The 16,673-nt window shown below is 46.0% G+C and overlaps 1 protein-coding gene across 1 annotated transcript in view; it reads right to left on the bottom strand.

Annotated features, from left to right (window-relative positions):
- The window catches only part of IGFBP7 (insulin like growth factor binding protein 7), a gene marked incomplete at its 5' end in the record, with an annotated part of 38,830 nt that extends 22,163 nt beyond the window's left edge, over positions 1-16,667 (bottom strand). The window contains one exon of the mRNA XM_019534229.1: positions 16,514-16,667. Within this exon, the coding sequence (XP_019389774.1) occupies positions 16,514-16,667 (154 nt within the window). The remainder of the gene's footprint in view (positions 1-16,513) is intronic.
- Positions 16,668-16,673: the final 6 nt, after the last annotated feature.

The raw sequence follows: 16,673 nt of genomic DNA, 5'->3' as shown, positions 1-16,673 counted from the left end.
TAGCATGTGAGTGCTCGGGAGCACCAGTGTGAAGACATGCCCAGTTTGCAGAAGTGTGCAGTCAGAAGTGCATGCCCAAACACTGAAAACGACCATCCGCATGGTGCACACCAAAAGTGCACTTTGGTATGCAGCATGCACAGATGAGAAGCTGTGTCCAACTATCTACAGTACCATGTACCTTAAGTATCTAGGACAATGGGGCCCTGAAATGACTGAGCACTAGATGAAATGCAATCAGACCTGACTGAAAGTTTATTTTTTCCCTGCAGAATATTGTGCTGTCTCTGTGTGTGCACGTGTGTTTAAAGAAATCTGAATGTTGAAACTTTCAGCCAAGTGTCAAAAAAACTATAACTTTGGAAAATGCTTCCTTTCTCTCCTCTAGAGACAGGAGGTACCACAGTCTCTCCTCTTAGAGTATCAAAGGAGACCCTGGCTTACTTCCTTTCCCTTAGCTTCCAGTCCCCTGGGGTTTCTGGGAGTTGCAGTCCAAACTACAGTCAGCACAGTTCTGTAGGACTGCTCCTCCTGTCATCACACGCTCCATCAGCCATCATTTTCCTTATGTCCCCTTTCTATAAATTTTTAGTATTAACAATGGAAATATGTTTTCATCAGTCTGCAAGTGCAACATGAAATCAACGTTTATCAACGTTTACTGATAAAAATTGACTCCTGTAAAAGAGTTTGAGTTAACCAGGCTTCAGACATCTGAAGTTAACACTTGTCTAGGCAATGTAACTAGGTTATTTGTTCCAGAATATCATTAAAAAATCAAATTCAAATTTGCTTCATTTACAGGCATAATTTCCTCATTTAATTTTTCTTAAAGGGAAACTTGGTGGGCCACCTGCTAGTTCTATGGGTAATAATTTGATCATGCCTTCCAGTGGATAGGGCTGATACCTTGGGCTTTCCACACCCAAGGACTCTCAGAGAAGCTGGAGGGGGGCCTCCTAGCAAAGTGTTTGCAGCAACGGATCTCAATTTTGGCAGGCTCTTTCCCAGAGTCTGTTGCTGCCTACATAGTACGCAGAGTCTGCAGGCTGAGATACGGACTGCTGGCCTCATTCACCATAAGTGATCTGCAATACTGCAAGCATTAGTAGTCTTGTCTGTTGTTTAATTCCATCTATTACTTCAATATTGTCATTTTTAATGGAACAGGAAATGCCTGCAGATCACAGGCTATGGCCTAATTCCACGAAGCTATAGCAAGGGGGTGGAACATGTCCATCCTGTCACATTTGGCTCAGATTTATTCCTCACTAAAGGTTGTGTGTTTCCACCACACCAGCTACTACCATCAGAGCCTGACCTCTAAGCAGCTTCTGTCTCCTACCCTCCCAGGTAGGACTTGCTACCCTCCCACAAAATGAGTGTGGCTGATATATGTTGCTCCCAATAACACCTCAAGCCCCCTTGGCTGTCAGTAACTGTGCTGGAAGGGTAGGGTGGACTTCCCTGCTACCTGCTGCATCTAGGACTGCTCCTTCTCTGGGCAAGGGGTTTTTGGCAGGTGGAGGAAAGATTATGAAAAGGTTGCACTGATGTGCCTTCTGAATTCCTGTGAGGTCTGAGGGGGTAAGATGCTTCTGCTTGACAGCAAACCCTGTCTGGTCTAAACCATTTCAGCTTACAGAGTGAAGGAGATGAGATGGCCACAAGACCCATCTGTATTAAGACTGCTGAGGAGTGTAACTCCATGTGCCTGGAGGCCTGCCATTGAAAGCCAGCTAACAACTTAACTCTGTTTTGCTGGTTCTGAGGCTGATACACCTGTTGTGCACTGTGCAAACTACAGCAGAAATAGCAATGCTTTGCTAGCAGGTAGATGCCATTTGCTAAGCAGCTATCCCCTTCTAAGAGTCCTTTTGTCAAAGAGGCCTAAACCTTTAAAGAATTTGTAAAGCTTGCAGTTTGCGGGCTGGAACGTGGAGACCAGGAATGAGATCTGATCATATTTATTCATGGTGAAATGAGCGTGGCTTTCAGAAGTCCATCCTGATTAGAATCATTACGCAGTAATCTGTGTTTTGTATGTTCCTCAACCAACCTTCACCCAACAATGGATTAAACACATTCTTGTACACAGCACACACTTCCCAGCAGTAGGAATAACGAGCACTAGGGGACTTACCTGAATCCAGAGTCATTTTTATTCCATAATGTTTTTTAAAAGCTGGCATACTGAAAATTGTTACAAACAAAAAAGGAGATGCTGTTAGTGGAAATGACTCAATGCTCTGTAAGCACTGTGTGTACACTAAGGAATGGCCATTACTCTGGGCTCGAGGAGCCATGCTGAGTAATGAACTAGAAATGTCCTGGACTCTGAAATGCCTGGGAACACATTAAACAGCCCCTTTAATGAGATTTTAGTAAGGTAACCGTAAAAACCTGAATCAGACTGAGCTTCAGTGAACCAAAACATTTCAAAACAACTGCATGGCCATGAGGGTAGATAAGAACCTAGTTTATAAGAGTGGAAAAACACAAAGCAGCAAGTGCATGATTGCAGCTCTTGAAGCTATCCATGCTTGTCATATATTGGAAAAGTATGGAATTGTTTCTAGGAAGGAAATCTTGGATATTATACCTTAGCCTATGTTGTGAAAGACAGAATAACTGGAGTAATGATAACAGATTGATGCAGTGATGTATAACTGACAATTAAAAAAAAACCCTATCCCCGAATTCATACATACAGATGATACAGTTAAACCAGAATGCCCCTTTGTGGCAAAAGGATTAGTCCACAGTATACAGCCATCATTAGCATGATGATAGGCAAGCAAAAGAAGAAATGTCTTTACTTCAAGTGGATACAGAAGAACAAATAAAATACACGCAATAGAGTAGTCTGGCTCTAACAGGTGGCTAGCAGTATGTTTCAATTTGGTGGTCAGATTCTTAATCTTAGCTGCATGCAAGCAAGTGAATATATGTAATGTTAATACGGGAAATATAAGCACACATTGATCAGTGCAGTATATCCATTGTTAGCTTTGTGCCTGGCTGGGTAGAGATGCACATTCCCTTTTGTGAGTACGATATATTTAATTGGCTAAATCTGTATTTAGGTGGCTAAAAGTAGTCTGATTTTCAGAAGTGCTGAGCTTCCATCAGCTGCCACAGATCTCAGTGAGGCTGGCTTTGTTTTTAAGTAAAGATCTGAGGCAGGAGTTTCTGGAGAAATACAATCCTTTCCTCCTGACCACACACTGAAGCAGGCCCTAATCCTTTGCTTTTAAGTAAAAAGTGGGAAAAGAAACTTTCTAAGATGGGGGGAGGGAGGGACAATGTTAAACCTCCTACACTGAGATAGGGGAAGAAAAATGGCTAAAGCATTTTAAAGCTATGTCTTTAATTAAAGGACATGCATCCAGAATGAGAGTCCAGTCAGTGCAAGCTTCAGTCTGATGTGAACCAAACCCTCCAGAGTTTTAAAGATCTATCATTGATATTTGCTACAGACACACAAAAGAGCATTAGCAGAAGCCTGCCTCCGTCAGAGGCCTTTGCCTAAGAATCTCAGCCTTTGTTTAACGCAGGGGATGGGTAAAAAAAATCCTTGGCAAAGCACTGTCAGTGGCTGCATTTAGAGAGAATACACTAGCAAATATGCATTTATGTCTAATTTTAAAATGACCTATAGGAACTGATGGTTTCTTACATTCCAGGACCAGCCTTATGAAATGTGAAGACAAGCACTTCGTGACAGTCAAACCTAACTGCCAACAGGAGCAGAAGTGAAGGAATTCAGGGGAGTGCCTAACCATTAGCCCAATGAAACAAGATTCTCCTCAAACCAGTATAGCCACTGGCTGGTCACTAGGAGCTGGCTGCGAGTCCAGCACTGTACAAATAGATATACACATCCCACTTCAGAATCTATGAACTGGGCAGAAAAGCCTGGGATGGCAAAGCACTTATGCATATGTTTAAGTCCCACCAAAGGCCTACTTAGCTCATGCTTTAGGTTAACAGAGGCGAATGTCAGCACCTTTACAACTCAGTCCTTGATTAAGTGAATTGCTGAACTGGGACTAGAACACCTTGGATGAGATATTAGTCATGTCAAAGAGGTGAGAAGTGCTTTTAAACAGAGAGTGTTTCCTTCTGCATGGGCTTCCAGGAAGAAAGGTGTTTTCCTACTCAGATCAGCACCTAGTTCTAGGCAGGTTTGAAGCACATCCATCTCTGCCAGCACAAAGACTAGACTTGTATTAGGGTGACAAAGCCATATCCACACACAGTCACATCTTCTTGCCTTTTCAGAGGACACTTCAATACTGTAGTAGTAGCAGCACCACTTGTTAGCAGCCCTGGGGGAGGGCAGAAAAGTTCCTAGTTTCTGAGCAGGTCTCCCAGTATACTAGGTGCTGTACACACAAAACTCTTGCCTGCAAAAACCTGTCCGTTCCCAGAAGGCTCTCGCTTCTAGAGAGGAAAGAAGTATGTCCCAGCACAGGAAAGCAAGTAGCACCAGAGCCCTCATTCTGATCTCAGTGCTGTCAATCAGGAGTGACAGTTATGAGTACACAGTTGTAAACCTACTGTCCATGAAGTCAGAATTAGGTCCTGTGTTAGGGAAGGAACATCTGCTTGGTTGTATTACTGACCTGTGTCCCTTTCACAGACCCTGCATATTTCCCCTTTGCAAAAGAAAACAGATGTGACCCCTGTACAAATATTTACAAGGAGCAACTTAAATGCAGAGGCCCTGAAGTCATTTTCTCTGTTAGTCACATCCTTATTAATAATACTGTCTGGGCAGGATCCTGCAAGGTGCTGGGTATCTCCGGTGAGGGGTTGATCCCTGTAAGTGCCCTGGTGACTTCAGTGGGGAATGAGACACCTCAGGATGGCTGTATCAGCAGAAATACATGGGGTTGGGGGGAGGGTTCACAAAGCCCCTTGCTTCCCAATGGTCTTTGGAAGTGCAGGCATTAACACAGGGCCAAAGGACACAGGTACTGAGCTAGGGTTTCCACTGGTCAAGAGTCATGCCTCTCATCATGAGCAAGTTCTCTGAAACATGGGTACTAGTAGAGGGGCAGCACCAATCTGAATGCAAACGTTCACTTTGCTGTCGGCCAAGAAAGGCCCATTATTTGATAAGTGTTTTAGAGATGGCAAGAGGAGAGAACCCCTAAAGATTACACTTCCAGCTGGCTGCTTGGCAAGCAAAGCTGGCAAAGTCTCCTGTTAACCAAACGGCCCACGCAGCTTGCGTATTTCCCCCCAGTTATCCTAGTTTATTAGAAAATGGCTCCGGCTCAGATACAGTAAAACAGTGTTTGTTCTAATGAACCAAAAGAATTGGTGCACATTACCTCAGTTTTCCAAAGAATCAGCACTACATTTTACTATCTCCTCTGTCTCAAGGGGAGGTGAGAAAGGAGCAATGTAATTTAAACTATGTGGTGAAAAAAATCCCCACCCCACCCCTTTGCTGCTTGGGCTTTCACCCCTCTCATCATCACTTCTTAGTTCTTTGCAGGGCCCTTCTTAAGTCAGGCCCAGAATTTGAAACTCAGCACCTACCACTGGGTCCAGATTTGTGCATGGTCTTAGCTCCCATCTGTCCTCAAGGCTGAGGCCCTCTGGCATCCAGCCATAGCGATGGCACAGAGGGAGGTCAACAAACCCTCAACTCCCTGCATGAAGGGAAAGCTGATGACCTGCAATTCCATCACTCAGCATTGGGCCTGGACAGACCCATGAAGAAGGGACCAGGATTGGCCCACACAGAGGAATGCTGGTTAGTGCTAGCATCACTTTCTCTGTGAAGCAGCCAATGGAAGAAGCAGGGTGTGGGTCCCCCACCCTTCCCAGTCTGATAACAGGTCTGTGCCTGTTTCATAGTTGGTAGGGTCGGAAGGGACCTGAGCAGATCATTAAATCCGAACCCCTGCCATGGCAGGAAAGAGTACTGGGGTCAAACGACCCTGGCTAGGTGATTATCTAGCCTCCTTTTGAAGACCCCCAGGGTAGGAGTGAGCACCACTTCCCTTGGAAGTTGGTTCCAGATCCTAGCCACCCTGACAGTGAAGTAGTGCCTCCTGATGTCCAGCCTGAACCTACTCTCAGTCAACTTGTGGCCATTATTCCTAGTTACTCCTGGTTGTGCTCAGGGGAACAGGGACTCTCCTACTCCCCCCTGTTAAGTTTATAGATGGTCACCAGATCCCCCCTCAACCTTCTCTTGTCAACATAGTCAGCATAAAACCTCCCTTTGCAGCAACTCCCCTGGGACAGGATGTGGGTAAATTCCAGTGTCTGCCTAGAGCCAGGCTGTACAAGTCCGTGTGCCAGCTAGGTATGGTGTTGGGGCCAACTGCCTTGTGTATCTCTGAATTTCATGATCCACCCTAACCTATCATTACACAGAGCCTCTCCAAGAGGCTCTCATGTAGTCCAGAGTGGGGATTTGGAATGAGGAACACAAGTCTGTACGCACACTCCCACTCCGAAGATTCAGTGAATTATGACCCCCCACAGTTCCCTCGAACTCTTCAACAAAGTGGAAACACAGCCAAGTGAACTCTGGTTCCTCAGCTTTGTGTCATGCTTGCCTGTTTTATCCCAGGAAAGAATGATACGGCCCAGACTGACTTAGCACAGTTTCAGCACTCCTGTTTCTCACAAAAGTTTCCAGTTTCCTTTGTTTAAAACAGGAAACTTCAGCTGCTCTGGAAATATATTTTCTGCACAGTTTAGCTGCTTTAGCATAGAGAATACAAGGTCCAGATTAGATGATTTTAGAAAACCAGCTGCATAAAGACACAGTCCCAAGGACAAGGTCAGGACAAATTATGCAGACTTGGGAGCTGGGCTCCTTTGTTTTGTTGTTTAATAAGTAAGAGATGCCCAAGTCATCCCCAAGTGGAAGACAATATCTTTGTAAGCAAAAGCTTTGGAAAACTGTGCACCTATAGCTGCAATATGCATGGTGATGAATATGGAAAGTTCAATCGGGCATGTATTTTGCCAAATAGCATTTTAATGAACTTCTATTCTCCTGGAAGTAAATCCACAATGAAAAATATGTGCATCTTAAGAAGTATTTTGCATGTTAAATCTTATGTAACCCCCTCTATAATAAGCTCTTTGTTTCCAGGCTGCTTTACCAGGCCTGAAAATAATCTCTTGTGAAATCTAACATAAGTAGTCAAGTGACATTGCCTATGCCTTTCAATCACTGATTATTTTGATATACAGTACTATGCAAATTGAACTTTATCACCAAAAAAACTGGCCATATAGCAAAAATGCAAGTACATATACAAGACTTTTCTCTTTTGCTTCGGTGAGAGGGGAACTGAACATCTCCCCAAAGCAGGAAAATGCACGGTACCTGCTGTGGTGTGAGTGGGGGAGGTAATTTAATCTGCTTATCATGTTAGTGCCATGCTGCCCAAGGTAAAGCCAACTGGGACTGAACCTTCCTCAACCTACACAGCAACCAAAGGGGTATCCCACCCCATGCAACCCTGTGGGCATTTAGAGGGTCCACAAGATGCCTTTGCAGTTAAACAAATGCAGGGTCCCTGTCACTGATTGCTCACAGGGGTAACTTCTATATTTCAGGGGTGGTGCAGAATTGAAGACAGGAGGCAGTGAAGGAGGGGACAAGCTACTTAAGGTTAGGGGGCAGGGGAGTAGGGGGAGGTTAGATGGAAAACCTCTTTCCTTCCACATCAGTCCCAAGGCTAGGTTTGGGCACACAATGGCTGTTTCAGTGAAACTCTGTGGGCTCTGCTCAATGGCAGGGGGAATGGGAGATGTGTGCCTAAGGCAACTGGGAGCAAGTCACATCCTCGCTCATCCATCTCTCATCATGCCACCGATCTCACCCCATGCTGGCTGTTTAGCAATAAACAGCTCCTTCTGGAAACCCAAACCTTTCTACTACTATCACAGCAGAGCTGTGCTCCTGCCCACTCCTGAATCCTTGGCACGCTCCTCAGATACAGACTTCTCCTCAATATGGCTCTGCTTCCACAACTCACAGTCCAGAACTCCCTTCTTGCCTTTCCCACTCACCCTCTTGCAATCGGCTCTCTACCAGAGTCTTTCACTTTCATCCTGCCTTTGTATCTTTCCCCTGCAAGCAACTCTGTGCTCCCCCTCACCGCCAGATAGGAATTTCTGAGCCTTATACCCCACTTTGCCTCCATGAGCGAACTATGCATACAAGCAGTGATTGTGGATAGTAGCCCAGCAATGCTGGTGCAGGCATGGAGTTGCATCTAAACCATTAGAGGGTCAGAACAAACCTGCATGCTCTCAGGAAGTGACTGATTAACACAACACTAGGCAAATCCTTATGTCCCTGCCACATGCAAAGCCCCTTCTCCTTTCAGACAGCTTCTCCATCTGCAGAATTGCAAACCCTGTAAACTGATGCACTCAGCCCTAACTTTAACTGAAATCACAGAAACTATGGACCTCAAAGAATCAAACCCTCAGAATGCAAGTCCCCCTGCCAGATAACACATGAAGCTTTGGGGGCTCCAACAATGCTGTGTAGACAGTACATCTATAGAGCTGCCTGTTCCCTTTAATGACAATATTAGCTCCTTTTCAAAGACAACAGCCTGTACTTCCTCTTCTTTTTCCCCTATTTTAGCTCTTAAATGTAATCTATGTTGACATAAACAAGAGAGAAAGAATAAATCTCAAACTGCATATAGCAATAATTGTAATCCAGCCTTTCTGCTGCAAACATGCTTTTCTGGAGTGCTACTCTGAGACTCAGGGGACGCCTGTTAATGTCTCAGTTCTGGGAACTCTGTGACATGGCAACAACATCTCAGCAAATGGACAAAGAAGCCAACACAGAAAATGGACAAAGAAGCCAACACAACAAGGTTCAGCATGCTATCGTGAGGATGTCTGAACTTTTCAACCGCTCCCTTCCTGTGGAAAATACACAGCAATGCCTGCCTCCACCCTGAAGGCATGAGAAGTCACTGTATCACGTCCCGGGCAGGAGTTTTTTCTGACCTGTTTCCTCAGTAGTATGCAGTCTTCCACCTTGCTTCAACAGGAAGAGTTTGCTCCAGTTCACCTGTGATAGGAGCCTCAGGATCTGTGCTGTGGCAATTCCTCATCATACTTTTGCCTTTGCCATTGACATCAACCCATCAAAAATCAGGAAAAACAAGTCTCCTTTCCTTGCGGGCACAGGAACATGGACAAGGGCTGTCTCTTATGTGAAAATCCTAGAACAGACAAATCCCTCTGTGGCTCTTCTAGCTACTCCAGCCAGCACTGCTTGCATCACTGAGACACTGTGGGCAGCCTATCCACCCCATCACCAGTTTGACAGCATGCAGGCCATCCCAATAGCTGGCAAAACACCCGCAGATGCTCCAGTGTTCTGCAAGTGTATGATGGACCCCAACTCTAGCATGCCAGACCTCCACCATGAGCTGTAAAGAAATGAACATCTGAACTCCATGGTGAGAGTGACGATCCCATGGGGAGCTCATCTGGCTCAAGCACAGTTCCTTGCAGCACCACAGCTGGCAAGAAAGTCACCTCCCTTGCTCCCATCATCCACAATGCTTAGTTGTTGATAGTCTTCCTTTAGAGTGCAGTCAGGATGCCAGATAAGAGGTTCTTCTGTAAGCTGGGTAGTAGAGAGCAGTTGCACTGATTAGCACTACAAGCTCCCATGTAGTTTTTAAGCCACCCATTCCATAGCAGCAAACAAATGTCTGAGTCTGCCCTTCTACAAACATGGGCCATTTCCTGAAGGGTCATCTTTGGCCTTTCATTATTCCTCCTTAGCCAATTCCCCAGCTCATCTCTCCATGGCAACTCCTGGTTTTGTCTCTGCAGCAGCAGCAGAGCTGACAGCAGGCTATGATCAGCCTTCAGTTCTTCCCAAGATGACTGATATGGAAAAGGTAGGCTGAGGAAAGCCTAGATACCAAGTCTAACCATTGGACTGTGCCATAAAGCTGGGAAGCAACACCAATCACCACTCCTTTTTTGAACAAAAATGACCCTGGTTGCTGTGCTCTAAGCATGTCTACAGGGCTGAAAAAATGTAAGGAGTGAAATATTTAGGCTGGAGTGACCAGTGGGCTGCTCATACCAGGGTGGTTCCTGCCGCATGTAGTAGTCTCGATTTCAGTATCTAAGGAACATTACAGATCAAAACATAGGTGCTGAACAAATGTGGGCATCTAGATGGTTTTGTGGTCACTGGGACAGGAGTTTTCTGGGCTGATATTTGTGATTTGGCAATTTACATTCTGGCTAAGCTCAGTTTAGCTGTCTAAGTACTTTCTAGGTAAGGCCTTTCATGCTGCCTGCTTGCTGATTTGCAAGGAGAGAGAATGCACACAAGGTTACCATGACGCTCAGTACATCAGAGATAAGACATTTAAATGTTGCAGACATGGGGGATGGGTGTCATCGTAGAACTGTCAGAGGCAGAGCACTTCCTGGACATACTTAGCTAGCCAGAAAAACCTCAGCAAGCCCAGCTTTTTTGGCTCCAAATAGCATCTGTTGTTTAGGAGCTCAGCCAGTGTAAAAAAGAACACAGTAATTTCACACTGGAGTGTAACCACCTGTTGCAAATTGCTGAGAAAATGTAGTCTCAGTATCATCTTCCAAACACATCTATTCACTTCATGCAAGTTGTCAGGTCACTGGACAACAGTAGGGTGTTTTCTCCAACTGCTACAGCCAGCTTCTGATTCTACAAAAGAGTAAAAGGTCTTTTTCAACACGAGGGGGCAACGTTTGGACGCAGGGTAAAGTTGAATTTGCCTGGATTTGTCCTCTCCTACTTGGCGCTGATGGCAAAACATCCAAGAAACCTGTACAGGCTGTCAGGCTGTCCCATCAGCTACTGGTGTGGTTGCAGCAGGGATGTATTTAGGACATCCCTGATGGCACAGGGGCAGGCTGTGTCACTGTGGTGGCATAAGGATAGCCTCTGTAATGGAAGATGGCATGTCTTCCCCAGTTTGGTGCCTGGTCAGCAGAGCAGATATCCACTGCATCCCAAGTGAAAAGAGCTTTGACACACAATACAACCCTCAAAGCCCTGAGATCTGTACATTTAGCAGCATGTTTATGAAAGGCCACATGAAGACTGCAAGTTGGCGAGAGGTAGGATGTGCAGGGAGGGATTAATGCTCAGTATCATGGGGAAGATGGATAGACTGCAAGGTCTCCAATGGCAGTGACTTGGTCTTTTCTACATGGGTTGTAAAGAACTATTTTACTAATCTATACAAGTACAGTAAAGTAGTCAGCATAACCATATGGCTACTCTTGCTTTCCTGTTCTCTTCTGGATTCACAAGTCCAAAAACACATTCTGTTTCGCAAGAGATTCTTGGCCTCGATTGTGGGAAGGAGTAGGTGGAGGCTGATGACCCTCACACACTTTGCTTACAAAAACATCTTTCCAGCACTATGGGATTAGAGTTGCAGTTCTGTCCTTGGGACGTGCCTTGCACAGTATTGCTGGTACATTTTTTCCCCTATCAGAAACACTCCACTGACCACAGAACCTGGGGGCAGCTTAGTAACTGGCATTTCTATCAATCGCGTGCTTAAGACAATCCCTTTTTCAGAGCACTTCCTCAAAACAAAAGCTTCAAGCACTTTATGGGGCAGCCCTGGTCTTATTATGGCTGATTTCAAACACTGTAAAACGCAAAACAAGGCATGCTTGCAGGACTTGCGAGAAAGCCACTAGTTATGCAGGGATGCAGTCTCTGCTCCCAGGGATTTTTAAAAATGTACAAAATAATTTCACTGAAATACTCCAATTTAGATTTAGACAGGTGGATTTATGTTTGTAGATAAAGCTGGATCAGAATTCCAGTGGCTTTCAGGCACACTGTATTTGTCGGTGCCCAGCACCTCTAGAAATCAGGCTCCAGTGTCTCGGCTTATAAGTTCCAAATATACATGTATTCAAAATCATGTCATTTTTTTAAACGTTTTGGTCTTAATGTATAAGCAACTCAGTAAGTTAAATAAATTCATGAGGCTTTATCATTTGAGAATATATCCCAGACTGCTCGCAACTAGATTTGATCCAAAGTCTATGGACACCATCTAACTTCTCTGGACTGGGTCTAAGGAGCATGCAATTATATGAAGTATCAATGGACATCTACAATGCTACAGTCTACTCTTCACTTATATGGAATGAGACTGGTTTCAAGCTGCAGGTGTAATTCTCCTTCTAGGTCTTGCAGTATGCAACTAAGATTTGAAGATGACTTTCTCTTTTTTTTAGATTAAGTTGTGGGCACTTCAGTATGTAACACACAATTTGTTTTAATAAAGTTAGTAAGAGAAATTAGATGACATCCACAAAGTACATAATTCATGCTACAATGTGATGCTTTTCAATTTTCTCTGCTGATCTCTGGATTTTGATTTGGGGACATTAAATCCTTGATATATTAGCAACATCAGATTTCTTGAACAAACTTGTTTAAAAAAATTCCCCTTCTGAAATATTTGTCAGGAGCACTAGCATATACTTTGCAGTTGATGCTACATTACACAGTTGACTACACATCACATTTCAAAGCAATAAATTCCCTCAAAAAAGGTTTACTGCTCTTAGCTAAATATTTTTTGCTCCTCATCTATGAATTATCTGAGATTAGCTTTCCACTTAAAGTCATTGTAATAGTTCAAAAAAATGCCACTTGCAGTGTTGGTACAGCTGACCTAGTTTAATTATTTATGTTCTTCTCTGGACATCTGGAGGTCCCACTGCTAAGGTGGCAATACTTCATTCCGTTTGTTACTGACAGTTCGTTACACAGAACGATCAGAGAGATGAGCTAGCTGAATGATTGTAACTCTGTCCCTGCCATTTGCGCACCACAGAAGGTGTCAGGGGACAGTCTGAGTATAAAAGGAAATTAGGCAGCAGACAATCAAATTATTAAATTCCATAACCCACAGTTATAAAAATGAACGTGAAGGAGAAATAAAATGCATTTCCCTCTGGCTTTGTGGGCAGAGAACAGTCATGAATTACTGAGGTTACTGAAGAAAAATTGCCCGCTCTTGAAAGACTGTAGACAGGGTGCTCCACCCTGCCACAACAAGCTTGCCTCGGGGAGAGGCATCCCGACAGGCGTATCGATGCCTCCTTCATTTTTTAAAATAATGATTATACAGGGATCATTTTTCAGGCACATAAAAATAATGAAGATTTATGTCCAGGAATGAGTATAGTTTAAATTAAATTGTTTGGACCGTGGTGTTACATGGAATATTTTCATCTCAGTCTTCCTCCAAACCATGACTTTCATGAACAATTTCACCTTTGCCAGAGGAACAGCTAGGTAACATAGAACATGCACAAAACATGGGCTGATTCAACATTGTGGCCCCAGTTTCTTTTCATCTGAACCTCCCTGCACACCCCACACCATCTCCAGGGCAGTTTCCATTACACACTGCCAGGGGGTGCTACATGTCACTGTAGCCCATGGGGCAAGTACAGAGCCATGTACTTCATGGCTCTGCTCAGCTGCCAGTGTGTTTTGTTAGAAGAATGGGCCTCCCTTGCTGTGCTTCATTATCAGAAGTGCTGTAGATAGGTCTCTGGTGGGTTCAGGTAGTTGTAGACCAGGACCCTGGCTATGGTACCACAGGTGGAGCTATCCAGGGGGTGAATTGGGCACATGGGGATCTCTGCAGACACTACCAATGTTCTAGCAATGAGTTAGCCCCAGGCCCGAAAAATGCTGCATCAAAAGCCACCCAGAGAGGACACAAGTCCTGGGACATGCAGCTCAAACCTTGTGCTCAATTACAAGGTGGCTCCTGCTTCACCAGGTGTCACCTGTCCCGCTGTAGCTGTGTTCTGGGACACATTCAACCTGGCCCACAGCCTGGCCCTGCACCACTCACTCAGCCGGAAGGACCGAAACACAGGGTACCACTGGTCTATGAGATGGGAATCTACCCTGCCTTCTGCCTGACTTGACAATCACAGGGTGAACTACTGTCTCCCTGTCAGGTGGGAGGCAGGGAAGACTTGCACCTTACCAACTACCCGAATCAGAGCCTGAGAGCACAGGCTCTTGTAGGCCCCAGCAAATAGGCTCCTGCAGGCCATGGAGCATGAGCGTCCACAGGCCCTAGAGCAGGAGCCTTCATAAGTCACAGCACAAGGGCTCCTGCTAGTCAGAGCACAAGCTTTCAAAAGCCACAGACCATGAGCTTCTTTGAACCACAGGGTATGGGTTCCCACAAACCACAGAGCATGAGCTTCTGCAAGGCAGTGTGGGGGCTTCTGTGTACCACAGTGCACGGGCTCCTGTGGGCCGTAGAGCAGGAGATTTCACAGGCCACAGCATGCGGGCTCCCACCAGCCATGAACCATAACCTTTGTTGAGCCCTAGACTAAAGCACAAGCTTTCAAGAACTATAGAGTGTGAGCAAGAGCTCCTGTGAACCTAGTGCATAATGAACGGCTCATGACCTTCCACACCCATACAGCACAGGCTTTCAAGAGCCACAAGGCACGAGGTCCTGTGAGCCCTAGAGCATGGGCTTCTGTGAGCCCCTGAAGTATGAGCTTCAGTTTTTGTTGTACCAGGACCCGATTTTAAACATTGATGGCCAGTCCCAACCGAATGCCCCTCACTCCTGACCCGCTGCCCCTTGTTCCCAGGCCCCAGCCCCTCACTGTGTGGGGTGGGGTGCACATGGGGAACACAGAGCTCCAAGCAGCCCGTTGCAAGCTGGAACTCTGACAGCCTGCAAGGGAAAAGCCATGGTTTCCCACTTCTCCCTCTGTTAAAGGAGAATCTATTTTTAAAGTTTGTTTGCAACCCTTTCATTTTTAAAGTTTCATCACAACCATTTCTTGCAACCCATTTGTGGGTCCAGAAATGCTGCCCTACAGCACCGGCTTCTGTGAGACCTTGGAGCATGAGCTTCAGTGAAGCCTAGAGCCTGGGCTTCAGCAGGCCACAGGACATGTGGGCTTCTACCAGCCACACAGAACGAGCTTCTGTGAGCCCTCGAGCACGTCTGCACAAGATGCTAACTGTGGAGTAGCCTAATAACACTGCGCAGCAGCACAACAGTCAAAAAACCATACTCTGTGAGGTGTTATTAGGCTACTGCACAGTTAGCATCACAAAAAAACCCATGCATTGGAGCTACTGCGCAGTAGTGTGAGTTACTGCACATTTAGTTTGTACTTCATTGGGCACGTGCATTTATGCCAGCTTAAATTTACTGCACAGTAAGCAGGAATAGGCCGGCATCTACACATGCAGGTGTCAAAGCACATTAATGTTGTGTGTGGACTGACTTGGAACTAACACACACATAGTGTTACTACACAGTAAGGCAACTACACATGCGTTAGCGCACAATAACTACCTCAGCATAAATCTGATGCCTGCATAATGCAGGTATCAAATTTATGCTCAAATCGGCATAAGTCGCCATATTTACTACACAGTATGTATGCACAAGTGTAGATGTGTGCCCGCAACGTGCAGTAATTCTGGTAACTGCGAGTAAATGCACACATGCAGATACACCTGTTAAGTACTGTCTGAAACATGCAGTAACTACAAAGAACTTTTGCACCCAGGGGAACCTATAACATCTTTCTAATCTCCTGTACAATATGAAGTTTCATTTCTACCTGGGAGAAATGTTACAATCTGTGGATTTGCCTTTGCTTGACGAAAGGTGCATGAGCCTGAAAGCTTACAAATAAAGAAAATTTTTGCAACTATTTACTTGGTATGATAATGGATAAGAGTTCTGAATGCAGTAACTACTGTGCATGAAGGAACACGCAGAGCAGCAGTTCTCAACCTTTTTTGTACCAGGACCCATCTGTAAGCATCAGTGGCCAGTCCCCACCCAGTGCCTCTCGCTCCCTACCTGATGCCACCAGGCCCTGGCCCCACAGTGTGTGGGGCAAAGGGTGGGTGTGGGGCATGAGAGGCCCCAAGCAAGCTGCCAGCCTTAAAGGGAAAAGCCACTGTTTCCCACATTTTTCTTCTTTAAAGGGAAATCCAGTTTTAAAGTTTGTTTGCAACCCTTTCATATATTCTTTTGGTTCCCAACCCACGGGTTGAGAACTGCTGCCCTACAGCACAAGCAGCTCTCGAGAGCCAGGGGGCAGGAGCTTGTGTGAGCCCTGGAGCAGTGGTTCCCACCCTCGTTTGTACCAGGACCTATTTGTAAGCTTCGAGCACCAGTCCCCACCCAGTGCCCTCAGTGTGTGGTGCACGGGGCGGGTGTGCGAGGCAGGCGGGGGCGTGGGGGCCCGAGCAGCCAGCCCCTGGCAGGCTGGCACTCTGCCGTCTTCTTTTCATCTTTCAAGGAGAATCCATTTTTAAAAATCCGTTTCCCAAGTTTGCTCCCGACCCCTGCCCATCTTCTCGCCACCACTGTGGGTTGGGAAGCGCTGCCCGGGAGGCTGGGGCCCCGCGCCCGCCGCGCCCCCCCGCCGCCCCGCGCACCTTGCTCGCAGGGCCCCTTGCTGCGCTGGGCGAGGGCGCGCTGGCCGCGGCTCTGGGCGCGCAGGCTGGCGGCGCGCAGCTGGCAGGCGCTGGCGTAGGTGAGCCCGTCGCTGCCGCACACCGGGTAGCGGCTCTTGCACACGCACACGCCGCTCGCGGC

This window comes from Crocodylus porosus, unplaced genomic scaffold (assembly GCF_001723895.1).
Source record: "Crocodylus porosus isolate Cpor-Errol unplaced genomic scaffold, CroPor_comp1, whole genome shotgun sequence".
NCBI lineage: Eukaryota > Metazoa > Chordata > Crocodylia > Crocodylidae > Crocodylus > Crocodylus porosus.
Note: the sequence above shows the minus strand (reverse complement) of the source record. Positions and strands in the feature narration are given on the sequence as shown.